This window comes from Pseudophryne corroboree, chromosome 1 (assembly GCF_028390025.1).
Source record: "Pseudophryne corroboree isolate aPseCor3 chromosome 1, aPseCor3.hap2, whole genome shotgun sequence".
Lineage (NCBI taxonomy): Eukaryota > Metazoa > Chordata > Amphibia > Anura > Myobatrachidae > Pseudophryne > Pseudophryne corroboree.
The window spans coordinates 74,802,584-74,822,238 of NC_086444.1; the positions used below are offsets into that span (position 1 = coordinate 74,802,584).

Sequence of the window (19,655 nt, forward strand, 5' to 3'; positions counted from 1 at the left end):
TGCTATCGCTTTTCTCGCACCATCCCATCGCTGCCCGCCAATCCCCGTCGCTGCGGACCGACGTGCCTGCGCATTGCGGGGCATACGCATGCACAGTTCAGACCTGATCGCAGGCTGTACGAAAACGCAGCCTAGCGATCAGGTCTGAATAGGCCCATAGTCTGGAATGTTTAAATATGCATTCCATGAACCAGTGATAGGCCACCTGGCAGATCATGCTGAGACTTGTAGTTCCACAACTTATCAGCCACACTTTACTTTACCATGATGCCTGTAACAGCCGATTGCACATACCAGCCATATTTCGGAAGTTAATATTTGGTCAGTATGTCGTCTGTGTATTTGTAAGGCTACCAACTGCAAATGATTAACCTATTAGTGATAGGCATCCAATATTATACTTTCCCAGCATTGTTCTGTATACTTGGCTTGAATCTTCTATTTCAGTTACAATACCCATTACTTTGGTGTTGTCTTGGTACAGTTTAAGCAATTCACTTCAATGGTCCGCTTTCTCTGTCAGAAAATACCAGCCATAGCTCAGGATATATATGTAGCAGGTTGTAGCTTGTTTCACCTACTTAACGTGTTTGTGTGCTGCTCTCTCCCCCATTGCATTATGTATGTCCAGTAATGTATATACAGTAACCGAAGGTCTGGCGATCATTCTGCACAGAGCCCATCAGCTACTGATACATTCTTCCAATGGATTTTCTAATGACAGATTTGCACTTTGTTCTAGGGTTTTGTATGGGATTCCAGGTATTTTCAGTTTTATCCGCGTAATATGGCATGAAATAAGTGGATTGCTCCATGCTTTAACCATTAACGTGTTAACTTTTCTTGCGCAGACTAACGAGTGGAACAAGAATGACGAGCGTTTGCTACAAGCCGTGGAACATGGAGAAACGGACAAAGTGTCAGCTCTTCTGGGGAAGAAAGGAGTGGTGGCCACGAAACTGGACAGCGAGGGGAAAACGGCGTAAGTTAAACTCGCATATCTTTCATTTTTCATTATTAGGGTTTTTTTTCACAAGCCTTAACCCAATGTTTATAATCTGCGCATCAGTATAGATTGTTCGTATACTGCGCTTCCTGTGCTAGTGTAATGTATGTAGTGTATCTGCGGATGAGTTGCACAGGGGTGCTTAGTGTATTGTGGCATGTAGTTGTGCACGTTTAGAAAGTAACACAATACACTTGGATAAGGGATTGGGTTGTGCATGAAACCTGTGGCGTTATTGTGTGACTATGGGGTTATGCAGTTAGCGCCGATCATTTCGGAGCTAATGAATTCGCCCCACTGAGTATTCAATTAGGGCTGTTTTCGAACCGTTTTGAAGCTCTTTTTGCCAATGCCTTTTCACCTTGTTTTTAAGTGAAATGGCAATCGCAAAAAATGCCTCAAAATCGTTGAAAATGTCCCTGATGTTGCATAGGGCGAATCCTCATTCACCCTAAAAATAGCGAAAACTCTGTTTTTTGCCTAGGCGAAAATAAAGGCGCTAATTGCATACCCCCACTGACAACATAAAAAATGCTAATTTCTGTCTCCCTGTAAAACGGATATGGTGTGAGGGTTATGTATAAAATGATCACATTGATTTAATTAAACAGCATTTTTTATATTATATATTTCCACAGCTCCTTTTTTTTTTTATTCTAAGCAAAATTATCCAAGTCACCTTCCCCCCCCCCTTAAAGTATAAATCGGTAGAGTTTTGGGGAAAGCGACACAATATGGTTTAAAAGTGAAAATAAATAGAAAGTATTAATTGACAAGTCAAAGCAATAGCATACTCACCAAGAGGGGCTATTTGGCGCGAGTTGAGCCACAGGGGGAATTCAATTCTGGGTGAAGGGTGCGAATTGCCGTTGCCGCGTCAGTTAAAACGCCAGCAACGGCACCCTATCTTGCACCCTTTGCCCGTCCGGCTGAATGCGAAATTTGCACAAGAGTGCTCTCTACCCTGTGGGGCAGCGAACATTTTTTGAGCGAGATCAAGCTGCCATAAAGAGCGGCAATTGAATTCCCCCCACAGTGTAGGTGGACTGTATGTTATTGTTAATATCTCACAAGGTCTAAATTGCAGATATAATATGGAAGTAATAATGCTTTGCACAATGTAATATGGCATCGATAATGTCCATTTAGATGTAATATGGCATTGATAATTTCTCTATCGTCCTAGTGGATGCTGGGGTTCCTGAAAGGACCATGGGGAATAGCGGCTCCGCAGGAGACAGGGCACAAAAAGTAAAGCTTTACGATCAGGTGGTGTGTACTGGCTCCTCCCCCTATGACCCTCCTCCAAGCCTCAGTTAGATTTTTGTGCCCGGCCGAGAAGGGTGCAATCTAGGTGGCTCTCCTAAAGAGCTGCTTAGAAAAGTTTAGCTTAGGTTTTTTATTTTACAGTGAGTCCTGCTGGCAACAGGATCACTGCAACGAGGGACTTAGGGGAGAAGAAGTGAACTCACCTGCGTGCAGGATGGATTGGCTTCTTGGCTACTGGACATTAGCTCCAGAGGGACGATCACAGGTACAGCCTGGATGGTCACCGGAGCCTCGCCGCCGGCCCCCTTGCAGATGCTGAAACGAGAAGAGGTCCAGAATCGGCGGCAGAAGACTCCTCAGTCTTCTTAAGGTAGCGCACAGCACTGCAGCTGTGCGCCATTTTCCTCTCAGCACACTTCACACGGCAGTCACTGAGGGTGCAGGGCGCTGGGAGGGGGGCGCCCTGGGAGGCAAATGAAAACCTTTTTTGGCTAAAAATTAGAGATGAGCGGGTTCGGTTTCTTTGAATCCGAACCCGCACGAACTTCACTTTTTTTTTCACGGGTCCGAGCGACTCGGATCTTCCCGCCTTGCTCGGTTAACCCGAGCGCGCCCGAACGTCATCATGACGCTGTCGGATTCTCGCGAGACTCGGATTCTATATAAGGAGCCGCGCGTCGCAGCCATTTTCACACGTGCATTGAGATTGATAGGGAGAGGACGTGGCTGGCGTCCTCTCCATTAGAATAGATTAGAAGAGAGAGAGAGAGAGAGAGATTGTGCAGACAGAGTTTACCACAGTGACCAGTGCAGTTGTTGTTAAGTTAACTTTTATTTAATATATCCGTTCTCTGCTATATCCGTTCTCTGCCTGAAAAAAACGATACACAGCAGTCACACAGTGTGACTCAGTCTGTGTGCACTCAGCTCAGCCCAGTGTGCTGCACATCAATGTATAAAAGCTTATAATAATTGTGGGGGAGACTGGGGAGCACTGCAGGTTGTTATAGCAGGAGCCAGGAGTACATAATATTATATTAATTTAAAATTAAACAGTGCACACTTTTGCTGCAGGAGTGCCACTGCCAGTGTGACTAGTGGTGACCAGTGCCTGACCACCAGTATAGTAGTATATTGTTGTATACTATCTCTTTATCAACCAGTCTATATTAGCAGCAGACACAGTACAGTGCGGTAGTTCACGGCTGTGGCTACCTCTGTGTCGGCAGTCGGCACTCGGCAGGCAGTCCGTCCATCCATAATTGTATAATTATATACCACCTAACCGTGGTATTTTTTTTTCTTTCTTTATACCGTCGTCATAGTCATACTAGTTGTTACGAGTATACTACTATCTCTTTATCAACCAGTGTACAGTGCGGTAGTTCACGGCTGTGGCTACCTCTGTGTCGGCAGTCGGCAGGCAGTCCGTCCATCCATAATTGTATTATAATATATACCACCTAACCGTGGTTTTTTTTTCATTCTTTATACCGTCATAGTGTCATACTAGTTGTTACGAGTATACTACTATCTCTTTATCAACCAGTGTACAGTGCGGTAGTTCACGGCTGTGGCTACCTCTGTGTCGGCAGTCGGCAGGCAGTCCGTCCATCCATAATTGTATTATAATATATACCACCTAACCGTGGTTTTTTTTTCATTCTTTATACCGTCATAGTCAGTCATACTAGTTGTTACGAGTATACTACTATCTCTTTATCAACCAGTGTACAGTGCGGTAGTTCACGGCTGTGGCTACCTCTGTGTCGGCACTCGGCAGGCAGTCCGTCCATCCATAATTGTATTATAATATATACCACCTAACCGTGGTTTTTTTTTCATTCTTTATACCGTCATAGTGTCATACTAGTTGTTACGAGTATACTACTATCTCTTTATCAACCAGTGTACAGTGCGGTAGTTCACGGCTGTGGCTACCTCTGTGTCGGCAGTCGGCAGGCAGTCCGTCCATCCATAATTGTATTATAATATATACCACCTAACCGTGGTTTTTTTTTCATTCTTTATACCGTCATAGTGTCATACTAGTTGTTACGAGTATACTACTATCTCTTTATCAACCAGTGTACAGTGCGGTAGTTCACGGCTGTGGCTACCTCTGTGTCGGCAGTCGGCAGGCAGTCCGTCCATCCATAATTGTATTATAATATATACCACCTAACCGTGGTTTTTTTTTCATTCTTTATACCGTCATAGTCAGTCATACTAGTTGTTACGAGTATACTACTATCTCTTTATCAACCAGTGTACAGTGCGGTAGTTCACGGCTGTGGCTACCTCTGTGTCGGAACTCGGCAGGCAGTCCGTCCATCCATAATTGTATTACAATATATACCACCTAACCGTGGTTTTTTTTTCATTCTTTATACCGTCATAGTCAGTCATACTAGTTGTTACGAGTATACTACTATCTCTTTATCAACCAGTGTACAGTGCGGTAGTTCACGGCTGTGGCTACCTCTGTGTCGGAACTCGGCAGGCAGTCCGTCCATCCATAATTGTATTATTATAATATATACCACCTAACCGTGGTTTTTTTTTCATTCTTTATACCGTCATAGTGTCATACTAGTTGTTACGAGTATACTACTATCTCTTTATCAACCAGTGTACAGTGCGGTAGTTCACGGCTGTGGCTACCTCTGTGTCGGCACTCGGCAGGCAGTCCGTCCATCCATAATTGTATTACAATATATACCACCTAACCGTGGTTTTTTTATACCACCTAACCGTGGCAGTCCGTCCATAATTGTATACTAGTATCCAATCCATCCATCTCCATTGTTTACCTGAGGTGCCTTTTAGTTCTGCCTATAAAATATGGAGAACAAAAAAGTTGAGGTTCCAAAATTAGGGAAAGATCAAGATCCACTTCCACCTCGTGCTGAAGCTGCTGCCACTAGTCATGGCCGAGACGATGAAATGCCAGCAACGTCGTCTGCCAAGGCCGATGCCCAATGTCATAGTACAGAGCATGTCAAATCCAAAACACCAAATATCAGAAAAAAAAGGACTCCAAAACCTAAAATAAAATTGTCGGAGGAGAAGCGTAAACTTGCCAATATGCCATTTACCACACGGAGTGGCAAGGAACGGCTGAGGCCCTGGCCTATGTTCATGGCTAGTGGTTCAGCTTCACATGAGGATGGAAGCACTCAGCCTCTCGCTAGAAAACTGAAAAGACTCAAGCTGGCAAAAGCACCGCAAAGAACTGTGCGTTCTTTGAAATCCCAAATCCACAAGGAGAGTCCAATTGTGTCGTTTGCGATGCCTGACCTTCCCAACACTGGACGTGAAGAGCATGCGCCTTCCACTATTTGCATGCCCCCTGCAAGTGCTGGAAGGAGCACCCGCAGTCCAGTTCCTGATAGTCAGATTGAAGATGTCAGTGTTGAAGTACACCAGGATGAGGAGGATATGGGTGTTGCTGGCGCTGGGGAGGAAATTGACCAGAAGGATTCTGATGGTGAGGTGGTTTGTTTAAGTCAGGCACCCGGGGAGACACCTGTTGTCCGTGGGAGGAATATGGCCGTTGACATGCCAGGTGAAAATACCAAAAAAATCAGCTCTTCGGTGTGGAGGTATTTCACCAGAAATGCGGACAACAGGTGTCAAGCCGTGTGTTCCCTTTGTCAAGCTGTAATAAGTAGGGGTAAGGACGTTAACCACCTCGGAACATCCTCCCTTATACGTCACCTGCAGCGCATTCATAATAAGTCAGTGACAAGTTCAAAAACTTTGGGTGACAGCGGAAGCAGTCCACTGACCAGTAAATCCCTTCCTCTTGTAACCAAGCTCACGCAAACCACCCCACCAACTCCCTCAGTGTCAATTTCCTCCTTCCCCAGGAATGCCAATAGTCCTGCAGGCCATGTCACTGGCAAGTCTGACGAGTCCTCTCCTGCCTGGGATTCCTCCGATGCATCCTTGCGTGTAACGCCTACTGCTGCTGGCGCTGCTGTTGTTGCCGCTGGGAGTCGATGGTCATCCCAGAGGGGAAGTCGTAAGCCCACTTGTACTACTTCCAGTAAGCAATTGACTGTTCAACAGTCCTTTGCGAGGAAGATGAAATATCACAGCAGTCATCCTACTGCAAAGCGGATAACTGAGTCCTTGACAACTATGTTGGTGTTAGACGTGCGTCCGGTATCCGCCGTTAGTTCACAGGGAACTAGACAATTTATTGAGGCAGTGTGCCCCCGTTACCAAATACCATCTAGGTTCCACTTCTCTAGGCAGGCGATACCGAGAATGTACACGGACGTCAGAAAAAGACTCACCAGTGTCCTAAAAAATGCAGTTGTACCCAATGTCCACTTAACCACGGACATGTGGACAAGTGGAGCAGGGCAGGGTCAGGGCTATATGACTGTGACAGCCCACTGGGTAGATGTATGGACTCCCGCCGCAAGAACAGCAGCGGCGGCACCAGTAGCAGCATCTCGCAAACGCCAACTCTTTCCTAGGCAGGCTACGCTTTGTATCACCGCTTTCCAGAATACGCACACAGCTGAAAACCTCTTACGGCAACTGAGGAAGATCATCGCGGAATGGCTTACCCCAATTGGACTCTCCTGTGGATTTGTGGCATCGGACAACGCCAGCAATATTGTGTGTGCATTAAATATGGGCAAATTCCAGCACGTCCCATGTTTTGCACATACCTTGAATTTGGTGGTGCAGAATTTTTTAAAAAACGACAGGGGTGTGCAAGAGATGCTGTCGGTGGCCAGAAGAATTGCGGGACACTTTCGGCGTACAGGCACCACGTACAGAAGACTGGAGCACCACCAAAAACTACTGAACCTGCCCTGCCATCATCTGAAGCAAGAAGTGGTAACGAGGTGGAATTCAACCCTCTATATGCTTCAGAGGTTGGAGGAGCAGCAAAAGGCCATTCAAGCCTATACAATTGAGCACGATATAGGAGATGGAATGCACCTGTCTCAAGTGCAGTGGAGAATGATTTCAACGTTGTGCAAGGTTCTGATGCCCTTTGAACTTGCCACACGTGAAGTCAGTTCAGACACTGCCAGCCTGAGTCAGGTCATTCCCCTCATCAGGCTTTTGCAGAAGAAGCTGGAGGCATTGAAGAAGGAGCTAACACGGAGCGATTCCGCTAGGCATGTGGGACTTGTGGATGCAGCCCTTAATTCGCTTAACAAGGATTCACGGGTGGTCAATCTGTTGAAATCAGAGCACTACATTTTGGCCACCGTGCTCGATCCTAGATTTAAAGCCTACCTTGGATCTCTCTTTCCGGCAGACACAGGTCTGCTGGGGTTGAAAGACCTGCTGGTGACAAAATTGTCAAGTCAAGCGGAACGCGACCTGTCAACATCTCCTCCTTCACATTCTCCCGCAACTGGGGGTGCGAGGAAAAGGCTCAGAATTCCGAGCCCACCCGCTGGCGGTGATGCAGGGCAGTCTGGAGCGACTGCTGATGCTGACATCTGGTCCGGACTGAAGGACCTGACAACGATTATGGACATGTCGTCTACTGTCACTGCATATGATTCTCTCAACATTGATAGAATGGTGGAGGATTATATGAGTGACCGCATCCAAGTAGGCACGTCACACAGTCCGTACTTATACTGGCAGGAAAAAGAGGCAATTTGGAGGCCCTTGCACAAACTGGCTTTATTCTACCTAAGTTGCCCTCCCACAAGTGTGTACTCCGAAAGAGTGTTTAGTGCCGCCGCTCACCTTGTCAGCAATCGGCGTACGAGGTTACATCCAGAAAATGTGGAGAAGATGATGTTCATTAAAATGAATTATAATCAATTCCTCCGCGGAGACATTGACCAGCAGCAATTGCCTCCACAAAGTACACAGGGAGCTGAGATGGTGGATTCCAGTGGGGACGAATTGATAATCTGTGAGGAGGGGGATGTACACTGTGATATATCGGAGGGTGAAGATGAGGTGGACATCTTGCCTCTGTAGAGCCAGTTTGTGCAAGGAGAGATTAATTGCTTCTTTTTTGGGGGGGGTCCAAACCAACCCGTCATATCAGTCACAGTCGTGTGGCAGACCCTGTCACTGAAATGATGGGTTGGTTAAAGTGTGCATGTCCTGTTTTGTTTATACAACATAAGGGTGGGTGGGAGGGCCCAAGGATAATTCCATCTTGCACCTCTTTTTTCTTTTCTTTTTCTTTGCATCATGTGCTGATTGGGGAGGGTTTTTTGGAAGGGACATCCTGCGTGACACTGCAGTGCCACTCCTAGATGGGCCCGGTGTTTGTGTCGGCCACTAGGGTCGCTAATCTTACTCACACAGCTACCTCATTGCGCCTCTTTTTTTCTTTGCGTCATGTGCTGTTTGGGGAGGGTTTTTTGGAAGGGACATCCTGCGTGACACTGCAGTGCCACTCCTAGATGTGCCCGGTGTTTGTGTCGGCCACTAGGGTCGCTAATCTTACTCACACAGTCAGCTACCTCATTGCGCCTCTTTTTTTCTTTGCGTCATGTGCTGTTTGGGGAGGGTTTTTTGGAAGGGCCATCCTGCGTGACACTGCAGTGCCACTCCTAGATGGGCCCGGTGTTTGTGTCGGCCACTAGGGTCGCTAATCTTACTCACACAGCTACCTCATTGCGCCTCTTTTTTTCTTTGCGTCATGTGCTGTTTGGGGAGGGTTTTTTGGAAGGGACATCCTGCGTGACACTGCAGTGCCACTCCTAGATGGGCCCGGTGTTTGTGTCGGCCACTAGGGTCGCTTATCTTACTCACACAGCGACCTCGGTGCAAATTTTAGGACTAAAAATAATATTGTGAGGTGTGAGGTATTCAGAATAGACTGAAAATGAGTGTAAATTATGGTTTTTGAGGTTAATAATACTTTGGGATCAAAATGACCCCCAAATTCTATGATTTAAGCTGTTTTTTAGTGTTTTTGGAAAAAAACACCCGAATCCAAAACACACCCGAATCCGACAAAAATAATTCGGTGAGGTTTTGCCAAAACGCGTTCGAACCCAAAACACGGCCGCGGAACCGAACCCAAAACCAAAACACAAAACCCGAAAAATTTCAGGCGCTCATCTCTACTAAAAATACCTCACATATAGCCTCCGGGGGCTATATGGAGATATTTAACCCCTGCCAGAATCCACTAAAGAGCGGGAGACGAGCCCGCCGAAAAAGGGGCGGGGCCTATCTCCTCAGCACACAGCGCCATTTTCCTCACACAGCTCCGCTGGTCAGGAAGGCTCCCAGGCTCTCCCCTGCACTGCACTACAGAAACAGGGTAAAACAAGAGAGGGGGGGCAAAATTGTGGCAAAACTATATTATTAAAGCAGCTATACAGGGAGCACTTATTATAAGGCTATCCCTGTCATATATAGCGCTTTTGGTGTGTGCTGGCAAACTCTCCCTCTGTCTCCCCAAAGGGCTAGTGGGGTCCTGTCTTCGTTAAGAGCATTCCCTGTGTGTCTGCTGTGTGTCGGTACGTGTGTGTCGACATGTATGAGGACGATATTGGTGTGGAGGCGGAGCAATTGCCAAATATGGGGATGTCACCTCCTAGGGGGTCGACACCAGAATGGATGCCTTTATTTATGGAATTACGGGATAGTGTCAACACGCTAAAGCAGTCGTTTGACGACATGAGACGGCCGGACAATCAATTAGTGCCTGTCCAGGCGCCTCAAACACCGTCAGGGGCTGTAAAACGCCCTTTGCCTCAGTCGGTCGACACAGACCCAGACACAGGCACTGATTCCAGTGGCGACGGTGACGAATCAACCGTATTTTCTAGTAGGGCCACACGTTATATGATTTTGGCAATGAAGGAGGCGTTACATATTGCTGATACTACAGGTACCACAAAACAGGGTATCATGTGGGGTGTGAAAAAACTACCTATAGTTTTTCCTGAATCAGATGAATTAAATGAGGTGTGTGATGAAGCGTGGGTTGCCCCCGATAAAAAAATGCTAATTTCAAAGAAGTTATTGGCTTTATACTCTTTCCCGCCAGAGGTTAGGGCGCGCTGGGAAACACCTCCTAGGGTGGACAAGGCGCTCACACGCTTATCAAAACAAGTGGCGTTACCCTCTCCTGAGACGGCCGCACTTAAAGATCCAGCAGATAGGAGGATGGAAAATATCCAAAAAAGTATATACACACATACAGGTGTTATACTACGACCAGCTATAGCGACAGCCTGGATGTGCAGTGCTGGGGTAGCTTGGTCAGAGTCCCTGATTGAAAATATTGATACCCTGGATAGGGACAATGTTTTACTGTCTTTAGAGCAAATAAAGGATGCATTTCTTTATATGCGTGATGCACAGAGGGATATCTGCACACTGGCATCACGGGTAAGTGCTATGTCCATCTCGGCCAGAAGAAGTTTATGGACGCGACAGTGGTCAGGCGATGCGGACTCAAAACGGCATATGGAAGTTTTGCCGTATAAAGGGGAGGAGTTATTTGGTGTCGGTCTATCGGATTTGGTGGCCACGGCTACAGCCGGGAAATCCACCTTTTTACCTCAAGTCACTCCCCAACAGAAAAAGACACCGACTTTTCAACCGCAGCCCTTTCGTTCCTTTAAAAACAAGAGAGCAAAGGGATATTCATATCTGCCACGAGGCAGAGGAAGGGGGAAGAGACAGCAACAGGCAGCTCCTTCCCAGGAACAGAAGCCCTCCCCCGCTTCTACAAAAGCCTCAGCATGACGCTGGGGCTTCTCAAGCGGACTCGGGGGCGGTGGGGGGTCGTCTCAAGAATTTCAGCGCGCAGTGGGCTCACTCGCAGGTAGATCCCTGGATCCTGCAGATAATATCTCAGGGGTACAGGTTGGAACTAGAGACGGATCCACCTCGCCGTTTCCTGAAGTCTGCTTTACCAACGTCCCCCTCCGACAGGGTGACGGTCTTGGAAGCCATTCACAAGCTGTACTCTCAGCAGGTGATAGTCAAGGTACCCCTTTTACAACAAGGAAAGGGGTATTATTCCACTCTATTTGTGGTACCGAAGCCGGATGGCTCGGTAAGACCTATTCTAAATCTGAAATCCTTGAACCTGTACATAAAGAAGTTCAAGTTCAAGATGGAGTCACTCAGAGCAGTGATAGCGAACCTGGAAGAAGGGGACTTTATGGTATCCTTGGACATCAAGGATGCGTATCTCCACGTTCCAATTTACCCCTCACACTAGGGGTACCTCAGGTTCGTCGTACAGAACTGTCACTATCAGTTTCAGACGCTGCCGTTCGGATTGTCCACGGCACCTCGGGTCTTTACCAAGGTAATGGCCGAGATGATGATTCTTCTTCGAAGAAAAGGCGTATTAATTATCCCATACTTGGACGATCTCCTAATAAGGGCAAGGTCCAGAGAACAGCTAGAGATGGGATTAGCACTGTCTCAAGAAGTGCTAAAACAGCACGGGTGGATTCTGAATATTCCAAAATCCCAGTTAATTCCGACAACACGTCTGCTGTTCCTAGGGATGATTCTGGACACGGTTCAGAAAAAGGTTTTTCTCCCGGAGGAAAAAGCCAAGGAGTTATCCGAGCTTGTCAGGAACCTCCTAAAACCAGGAAAGGTGTCTGTACATCAATGCACAAGAGTCCTGGGAAAAATGGTGGCTTCTTACGAAGCAATTCCATTCGGCAGATTCCACGCAAGAATTTTCCAGAGGGATCTGTTGGACAAATGGTCAGGGTCGCATCTTCAGATGCACCAGCGGATAACCCTGTCTCCAAGGACAAGGGTATCTCTTCTGTGGTGGTTGCAGAGTGCTCATCTATTGGAGGGCCGCAGATTCGGCATACAGGATTGGATCCTGGTGACCACGGACGCCAGCCTGAGAGGCTGGGGAGCAGTCACACAAGGAAGAAACTTCCAGGGCGTGTGGTCGAGCCTGGAAACGTCTCTTCACATAAACATTCTGGAACTAAGAGCAATCTACAATGCTCTAAGCCAGGCAGAACCTCTGCTTCAAGGAAAACCGGTGTTGATCCAGTCGGACAACATCACGGCAGTCGCCCATGTGAACAGACAGGGCGGCACAAGAAGCAGGAGTGCAATGGCAGAAGCTGCAAGGATTCTTCGCTGGGCAGAGAATCATGTGATAGCACTGTCAGCAGTGTTCATCCCGGGAGTGGACAACTGGGAAGCAGACTTCCTCAGCAGACACGACCTTCACCCGGGAGAGTGGGGACTTCATCCAGAAGTTTTCCACATGCTGGTAACCCGTTGGGAAAGACCAATGGTGGACATGATGGCGTCTCGCCTCAACAAAAAACTGGACAGGTATTGCGCCAGGTCAAGAGATCCGCAGGCAATAGCTGTGGACGCGCTGGTAACGCCTTGGGTGTACCAGTCGGTGTATGTGTTTCCTCCTCTGCCTCTCATACCAAAAGTATTGAGAATTATACGGCAAAGAGGCGTAAGAACGATACTAGTGGTTCCGGATTGGCCAAGAAGGACTTGGTACCCGGAACTTCAAGAGATGATCACGGAAGATCCGTGGCCTCTACCTCTGAGAAGGGACTTGCTTCAGCAGGGTCCCTGTCTGTTTCAAGACTTACCGCGGCTGCGTTTGACGGCATGGCGGTTGAACGCCGGATCCTAAAGGAAAAAGGCATGCCGGAAGAAGTCATTCCTACTTTGATTAAAGCAAGGAAGGAAGTAACCGCGCAACATTATCACCGCATTTGGCGAAAATATGTTGCGTGGTGCGAGGATCGGAGTGCTCCGACGGAGGAATTTCAACTGGGTCGATTCCTACATTTCCTGCAATCAGGATTGTCTATGGGTCTCAAATTGGGATCTATTAAGGTTCAAATTTCGGCCCTGTCGATTTTCTTCCAAAAAGAATTGGCTTCAGTTCCTGAAGTCCAGACTTTTGTTAAGGGAGTGCTGCATATACAGCCCCCTGTGGTGCCTCCAGTGGCACCGTGGGATCTCAATGTTGTTTTGGACTTTCTCAAATCTCATTGGTTTGAACCACTAAAAACTGTGGATTTGAAATATCTCACATGGAAAGTGACCATGCTACTAGCCCTGGCTTCGGCCAGGAGAGTGTCAGAACTGGCAGCTTTATCTTACAAAAGCCCATATCTGATTTTCCATTCGGACAGGGCAGAACTGCGGACTCGTCCGCATTTTCTCCCTAAGGTGGTGTCAGCATTTCATCTGAACCAACCTATTGTAGTGCCTGCGGCTACAAGCGACTTGGAGGACTCCAAGTTGTTGGACGTTGTCAGAGCTTTAAAAATATACATTTCAAGGACAGCTGGAGTCAGGAAATCTGACTCGCTGTTTATACTATATGCTCCCAACAAGTTGGGCGCTCCTGCGTCTAAGCAGACTATTGCTCGCTGGATTTGTAGTACGATTCAGCTTGCACATTCTGTGGCAGGCCTGCCACAGCCAAAATCGGTAAAAGCCCACTCCACAAGGAAGGTGGGTTCTTCTTGGGCGGCTGCCCGAGGGGTCTCGGCATTACAACTCTGCCGAGCGGCTACGTGGTCGGGGGAGAACACGTTTGTAAAATTCTACAAATTTGATACCCTGGCTAAGGAGGACCTGGAGTTCTCTCATTCGGTGCTGCAGAGTCATCCGCACTCTCCCGCCCGTTTGGGAGCTTTGGTATAATCCCCATGGTCCTTTCAGGAACCCCAGCATCCACTAGGACGATAGAGAAAATAAGAATTTACTTACCGATAATTCTATTTCTCGGAGTCCGTAGTGGATGCTGGGCGCCCATCCCAAGTGCGGATTATCTGCATTACTTGTACATTGTTACAAAAATCGGGTTATTATTGTTGTGAGCCATCTTTTCAGAGGCTCCGCTGTTATCATACTGTTAACTGGGTTTAGATCACAGGTTGTACGGTGTGATTGGTGTGGCTGGTATGAGTCTTACCCGGGATTCATAAATCCTTCCTTATTGTGTACGCTCGTCCGGGCACAGTACCTAACTGAGGCTTGGAGGAGGGTCATAGGGGGAGGAGCCAGTACACACCACCTGATCGTAAAGCTTTACTTTTTGTGCCCTGTCTCCTGCGGAGCCGCTATTCCCCATGGTCCTTTCAGGAACCCCAGCATCCACTACGGACTCCGAGAAATAGAATTATCGGTAAGTAAATTCTTATTTTCCAGCAGGATATTATTTACCAGTATGGCGCCAAAATATAATAAATATGATTTCCTGCTTGTCCATTAATATTAATTATGCCACTAATATGCAGCGGGATATAATGCAGGATGCTGGCCGAACTCAAGACTTTTTTTTTTGGGGGTTGTGACTTGTAAGTTATTACCCGTTTAAAAAAACTCAGAGGCATCCCGCACTGCTGCTGAACTTGGGCGGCTTTACATCCCGCCAATGATGTCTGTTCGTAGCGTTAATGCCTAGCGAGATGGTCAGTAAGATGCCCAGTATTAGTAATGCCCAGTACGATGCATTGTAATAAATGTAATGCTTAGTAACATACCCGGCTGTAACAGTAGTGCACCAATAGTAATATTCAGTAAGAAGATCAGTGTAACTAGTATATTAATAGTATTGCTCACTAAAGTATCCAGTTATGTAAATGAGCATTATGAAAACCATTCAGAGTACTTATCAGGAGCCTCACTTTATGCCTGACATTTCAGAAGGACACTGCACTCTCAGGTGTAAGTTTACTAAAGGTTCTAAAATGAAAAGTGGTGATGTTGCACATAGCGACCAATCATATTCTGTCACTCATTTTCTAGTATGCGATTTAGAAATGAAAGACAGAATTTGATTGGTTGCTACAGGCAACATCACCACTTTTCATATTTAGAACCTTTAGTGAATTTACCCCTAACTGTTGGTCAGACCGCAGTTATTAAACACACTCGGCTGCCACCACCACCCGTGATAACATTAAAAAAAAGGGGGTCACAGGTTCCCAAACACCTTTTTATAACAATTGCACAGGCTCAGCAAGACAGACATCCATGCAGTGTGGGTGTGAACCCACTGCTTCAGATACTAGTAACAGTTTATAGCATAGTCTAGCGGTCTCACAATCTCTTCAAAGGATTGGTCCGGGGAGCATATGTGGGGTATGTAATTAGGTCAGTTTTTTTCGCTGTTTTTAGTGCGAATGGAGATTCACCCTATGCAATAGCAGGGCCGGATTTTCACCTAGGCGAAAAATGTGGCAGGGGCGGAAAACACGTGTATCGGCGAATCCACTTGTTTTCCATCGAAAATGTGGGCCATTTTTCACCAGTGCCCTTTCACTTAATAAAAAAGGTAAAAAGGCATTGGCGAAAATACCTTCAAAACGTCAAAAAACAGCCCTAATTCAATACTCTTATGGGGCGAATTCATTAACTTCGAAATGATCGGAACTAATTGCATACCCCCTATATGACTTAACTAACAAAGAAAAAACTTTATTTACAAAAAGGTTTAATTCTTATTTAGAAAAGAATGTTAATAAGAAACCATTACAGAAGTACATACAGGCAAGCAATTCAAATAAAAATGACAAACACGCAGCTAATCTATACCAGTAGAAATGTAAGGAAATTGCAGAGGCTGCAAGTTGAAAACATCTACTGTATGCCAAGCATAGATTCTCCAAAGTCTGAACCCAGAATCTCCCTGATTTCCTGGATTCTCCAGGATTTGGTGGCAACCCTCCAGGAGGCTTTTCCCTCACCTGGATTCCAGGATTCTCCAGGAATAAGGGGACCCTGGGAGCACCAGCAGTGCTCCTTGGCAGCCGAGGAACTCAGTGAACTACAGTGACTGTCTCGCGAGATGATGGCATCAAATCTCGTGAGACTGTGTTCAGCCCAGACTGAGCCGAAGCTGCTGTGACACTGCCATCGGCAGCTCTTCCTCAGCGTTTCCCCAGGCTGTGGTGGTGAAGTAACGCCGGCTCGGCTCATGTGAGCAGAGCAACGAAAGCTGACAGACATGTCACACATATATTTATAATATAATGAGCATACATGAAACAAATAGAGGCTCAAGTTATATATAGATATATGAATATTTTTTAATCACTAACAGACACCTTTTAGTAGTGCATTTGTTTGTTTAACCTGGTGAAGCGTGATAGTGATTAGGTTGTGTGCAACACTTACACTTCCATGGTTCTTCCCTCTTTCACACAATCTAGTTTTGAGGCACCAAATGCCTGTAATTTATCCAAGTGGCGACTATTATATTCCTATTTATATAGATACACTGTTTCATTTAGATTGTACGTAAAATATTTTATAAATATGGTACATCATTCTATTTACATGAACATTGCTAGGTGCCGTGGGGGATGGAAGGGGGCGGTTGAAATTGGGGGGGGGGGGATCTCCAGGAATCAATAATGCATGAGGTGGCAACCCTACCCAGAACAGTAGGTGGTCATAACTTTTATCACAGAGTATCACTGCTTGGAGGATGCCACCCTCGTACCTGCCGATTGGCTGGTTACTTAGGGGGACATGTACTAAGCAGTGATAAAAGTAGAGAAGTGAGCCATTGGAGAAGTATGCAAATTATAAATGTTACGTCAATGCTGATTGGTTATCATGGGCAACTTCTCCACTGGCTCACTTCTCCCCGCTTTTCACCGCTTAGTACATCTCCCCCTTAATTCCAGCTGGGATCCTCCTTGACTTACTCATATTTTTTAAGTTCTATTTACATAATTGGGCATAACTTCTGCAAAATGATGATGTAGAATATGGGGTGCCCATTTTACTCTGTTAATTTAGCTACAAAATGACACTAAATATGATACATTGTGAGGTTAGATTGACCTATATTCTTCATATCTTGGAAACAGTGCTTCTTAGAGATATGCAACTCGCACTCCACCTGCGAATAGACTAGATATGTCTTTTTGGAAAATTGAACGTTCGTCGTGATTATGGAAATATTAAATCTACTTCATAAACCATATCCAATGTGATGTGCCTTTAATCTAGAGCACATTCTGGCACGATGTACGGGGCCCGGGATTCGCAAAATAGGCAGCCCCCCCCCCCCAAAAAAAAAAATCTAAACAAAGTAAAAAAAAAAAAAAAAATATATATATATATATATATATATATATATATATATACACTGCTCAAAAAAATAAAGGGAACACTAAAATAACACATCCTAGATCTGAATGAATGAAATATTCTTATTAAATACTTTGTTCTTTACATAGTTGAATGTGCTGACAACAAAATCACACAAAAATTATCAATGGAAATCAAATTTATTAACCCATGGAGGTCTGGATTGGAAGTCACCCTCAAAATTAAAGTGGAAAAACACACTACAGGCTGATCCAACTTTGATGTAATGTCCTTAAAACAAGTCAAAATGAGGCTCAGTAGTGTGTGCGGCCTCCACGTGCCTGTATGACCTCCCTACAATGCCTGGGCATGCTCCTGATGAGGTGGTGGATGGTCTCTTGAAGGATCTCCTCCCAGACCTGGACTAAAGCATCCGCCAACTCCTGGACAGTCTGTGGTGCAACGTGGCATTGGTGGACGGAGCGATACATGATGTCCCAGATGTGCTCAATTGGATTCAGGTCTGGGGAACGGGCAGGCCAGTCCATAGCATCAATGCCTTCATCTTGCAGGAACTGCTGACACACTCCAGCCACATGAGGTCTAGCATTGTCTTGCATTAGGAGGAACCCTGGGCCAACCGCACCAGCATATGGTCTCACAAGGGGTCTGAGGATCTCATCTCGGTACCTAATGGCAGTCAGGCTACCTCTGGCGAGCACATGGAGGGCTGTGTGGCCCCCCAAAGAAATGCCACCCCACACCATTACTGACCCACTGCCAAACCGGTCATGCTGGAGGATGTTGCAGGCAGCAGAATGTTCTCCTTGGCGTCTCCAGACTCTGTCACGTCTGTCACATGTGCTCAGTGAGAACCTGCTTTCACCTGTGAAGAGCATAGGGCGCCAGTGGCGAATTTGCCAGGCTGGCCGAAGATGTAGCAGCCTGGTCCCGTGTAGCTCTGCCCCCTCCGTTTTATGTAGCTCCACCCCCTTCTCATGCCACTGTCACAGGAGAGGGGAGAGTACGTTGTAAGCTTCTATTGAAAAGTCTGTACCAAAATAGCCGCCGCCTCAGAGGAGAGTTATTAAAGATACTAGAGGAGCCTCCGCTAGTTTCTTTAATAACTGTCTCCACTGAGGCGGCGGCCATTTTTGGAGGGACGTTTACAATAGAAGCTTTCAGCGTCCTCTCCTTTGACAGCCAGAACTCGGTAATGAAAAGTGGGCGGAGCATCGTGGCGGCATGAGCGGCCCGGGCCCTCCCATCTCTGTCAGAGAGGCCGGGCACGGGACATCTGTGCCCGCAGCACCCCCCTGATGGCGGGCCTGCCTGTGTATATGGTAGGCTTACATAGTGCATTTCCCTGCACTGTGGTGCTGCAAGGTAACGTGCTCAGTGCCGCAGTGATGAAGGGTGCCATTGCTGGTATTCAGCTTCTAGCTGTGATTTTATAGACTGTGCTAGATAAATGATAGTTAGAAGCTGCTAGGTTGCTATAGGAAACCTCTGCACTTTATATCTAAGGTTTTATACATCTCCCCCCACATTGAGTTGTGAACCGCTTGCGTAAATTCTATGGAACCACATTTTGTTGTGTATGCTGCCTCTACTTCCAGTTGTGGGCATACTGTGATCAGTGCCGTAACTAGGCATTTTAGCGCTGTGTGCTAGAAACGATAATGGCGCCCCCCCAATGTAAGATAGAGGCAGTGCGCGCCGTAGGCGCGCAAAAAATATATAGGGGCGTGGCTTAATGGGGAAGGGGCGTGGCCACAAAATAATAGCAATTCATACTACGGTGCACAGTAGTCTACATTATTCAAATTACGCTGCACAGTAGCGCCCCTTTTATACATTACAATAGACAGCGTCCCCCTTTTTACACATTACAGCAGCTAGTCCCCCTTTTTCACATTGCGGCAGCCAGGCCCCCTTTTTACACATTGCGGCATCCAGGCCCCCTTTTTACACATTACGGCAGCCAGTCCACCTTTTTACACATTGCGGCATCCAGGCCCCCTTTTTACACATTACGGCAGCCAGTCCCCCTTTTTACACATTGCGGCAGCCAGTCCCCCTTTTTACACATTGTAGCATCCAGGCCCCCTTTTTACACATTACGGCAGCCAGTCCCCCTTTTTACACATTGCGTCAGCCAGTCCCCCTTTTTACACATTGCGGCATCCAGGCCCCCTTTTTACACATTACGGCAGCCAGTCCCCATTTTTACACATTGCGGCAGCCAGTCCCCCTCTTTACACATTGCGGCATCCAGTCCCCCTTTTTACACATTGCGGCAGCCAGTCCCCATTTTTACACATTGCGGCAGCCAGGC

The 19,655-nt window shown here is 46.7% G+C and overlaps 1 protein-coding gene across 2 annotated transcripts in view; it reads left to right on the forward strand.

Annotated features, from left to right (window-relative positions):
• RAI14 (retinoic acid induced 14) overlaps positions 1–19,655 on the forward strand; it is a 275,686-nt gene that overhangs the window by 126,991 nt on the left and 129,040 nt on the right. For both annotated transcript variants that reach the window (XM_063960665.1, XM_063960657.1), the window contains exon 3: positions 852–982. In XM_063960665.1, the coding sequence (XP_063816735.1) occupies positions 852–982 (131 nt within the window). The remainder of the gene's footprint in view (positions 1–851; positions 983–19,655) is intronic.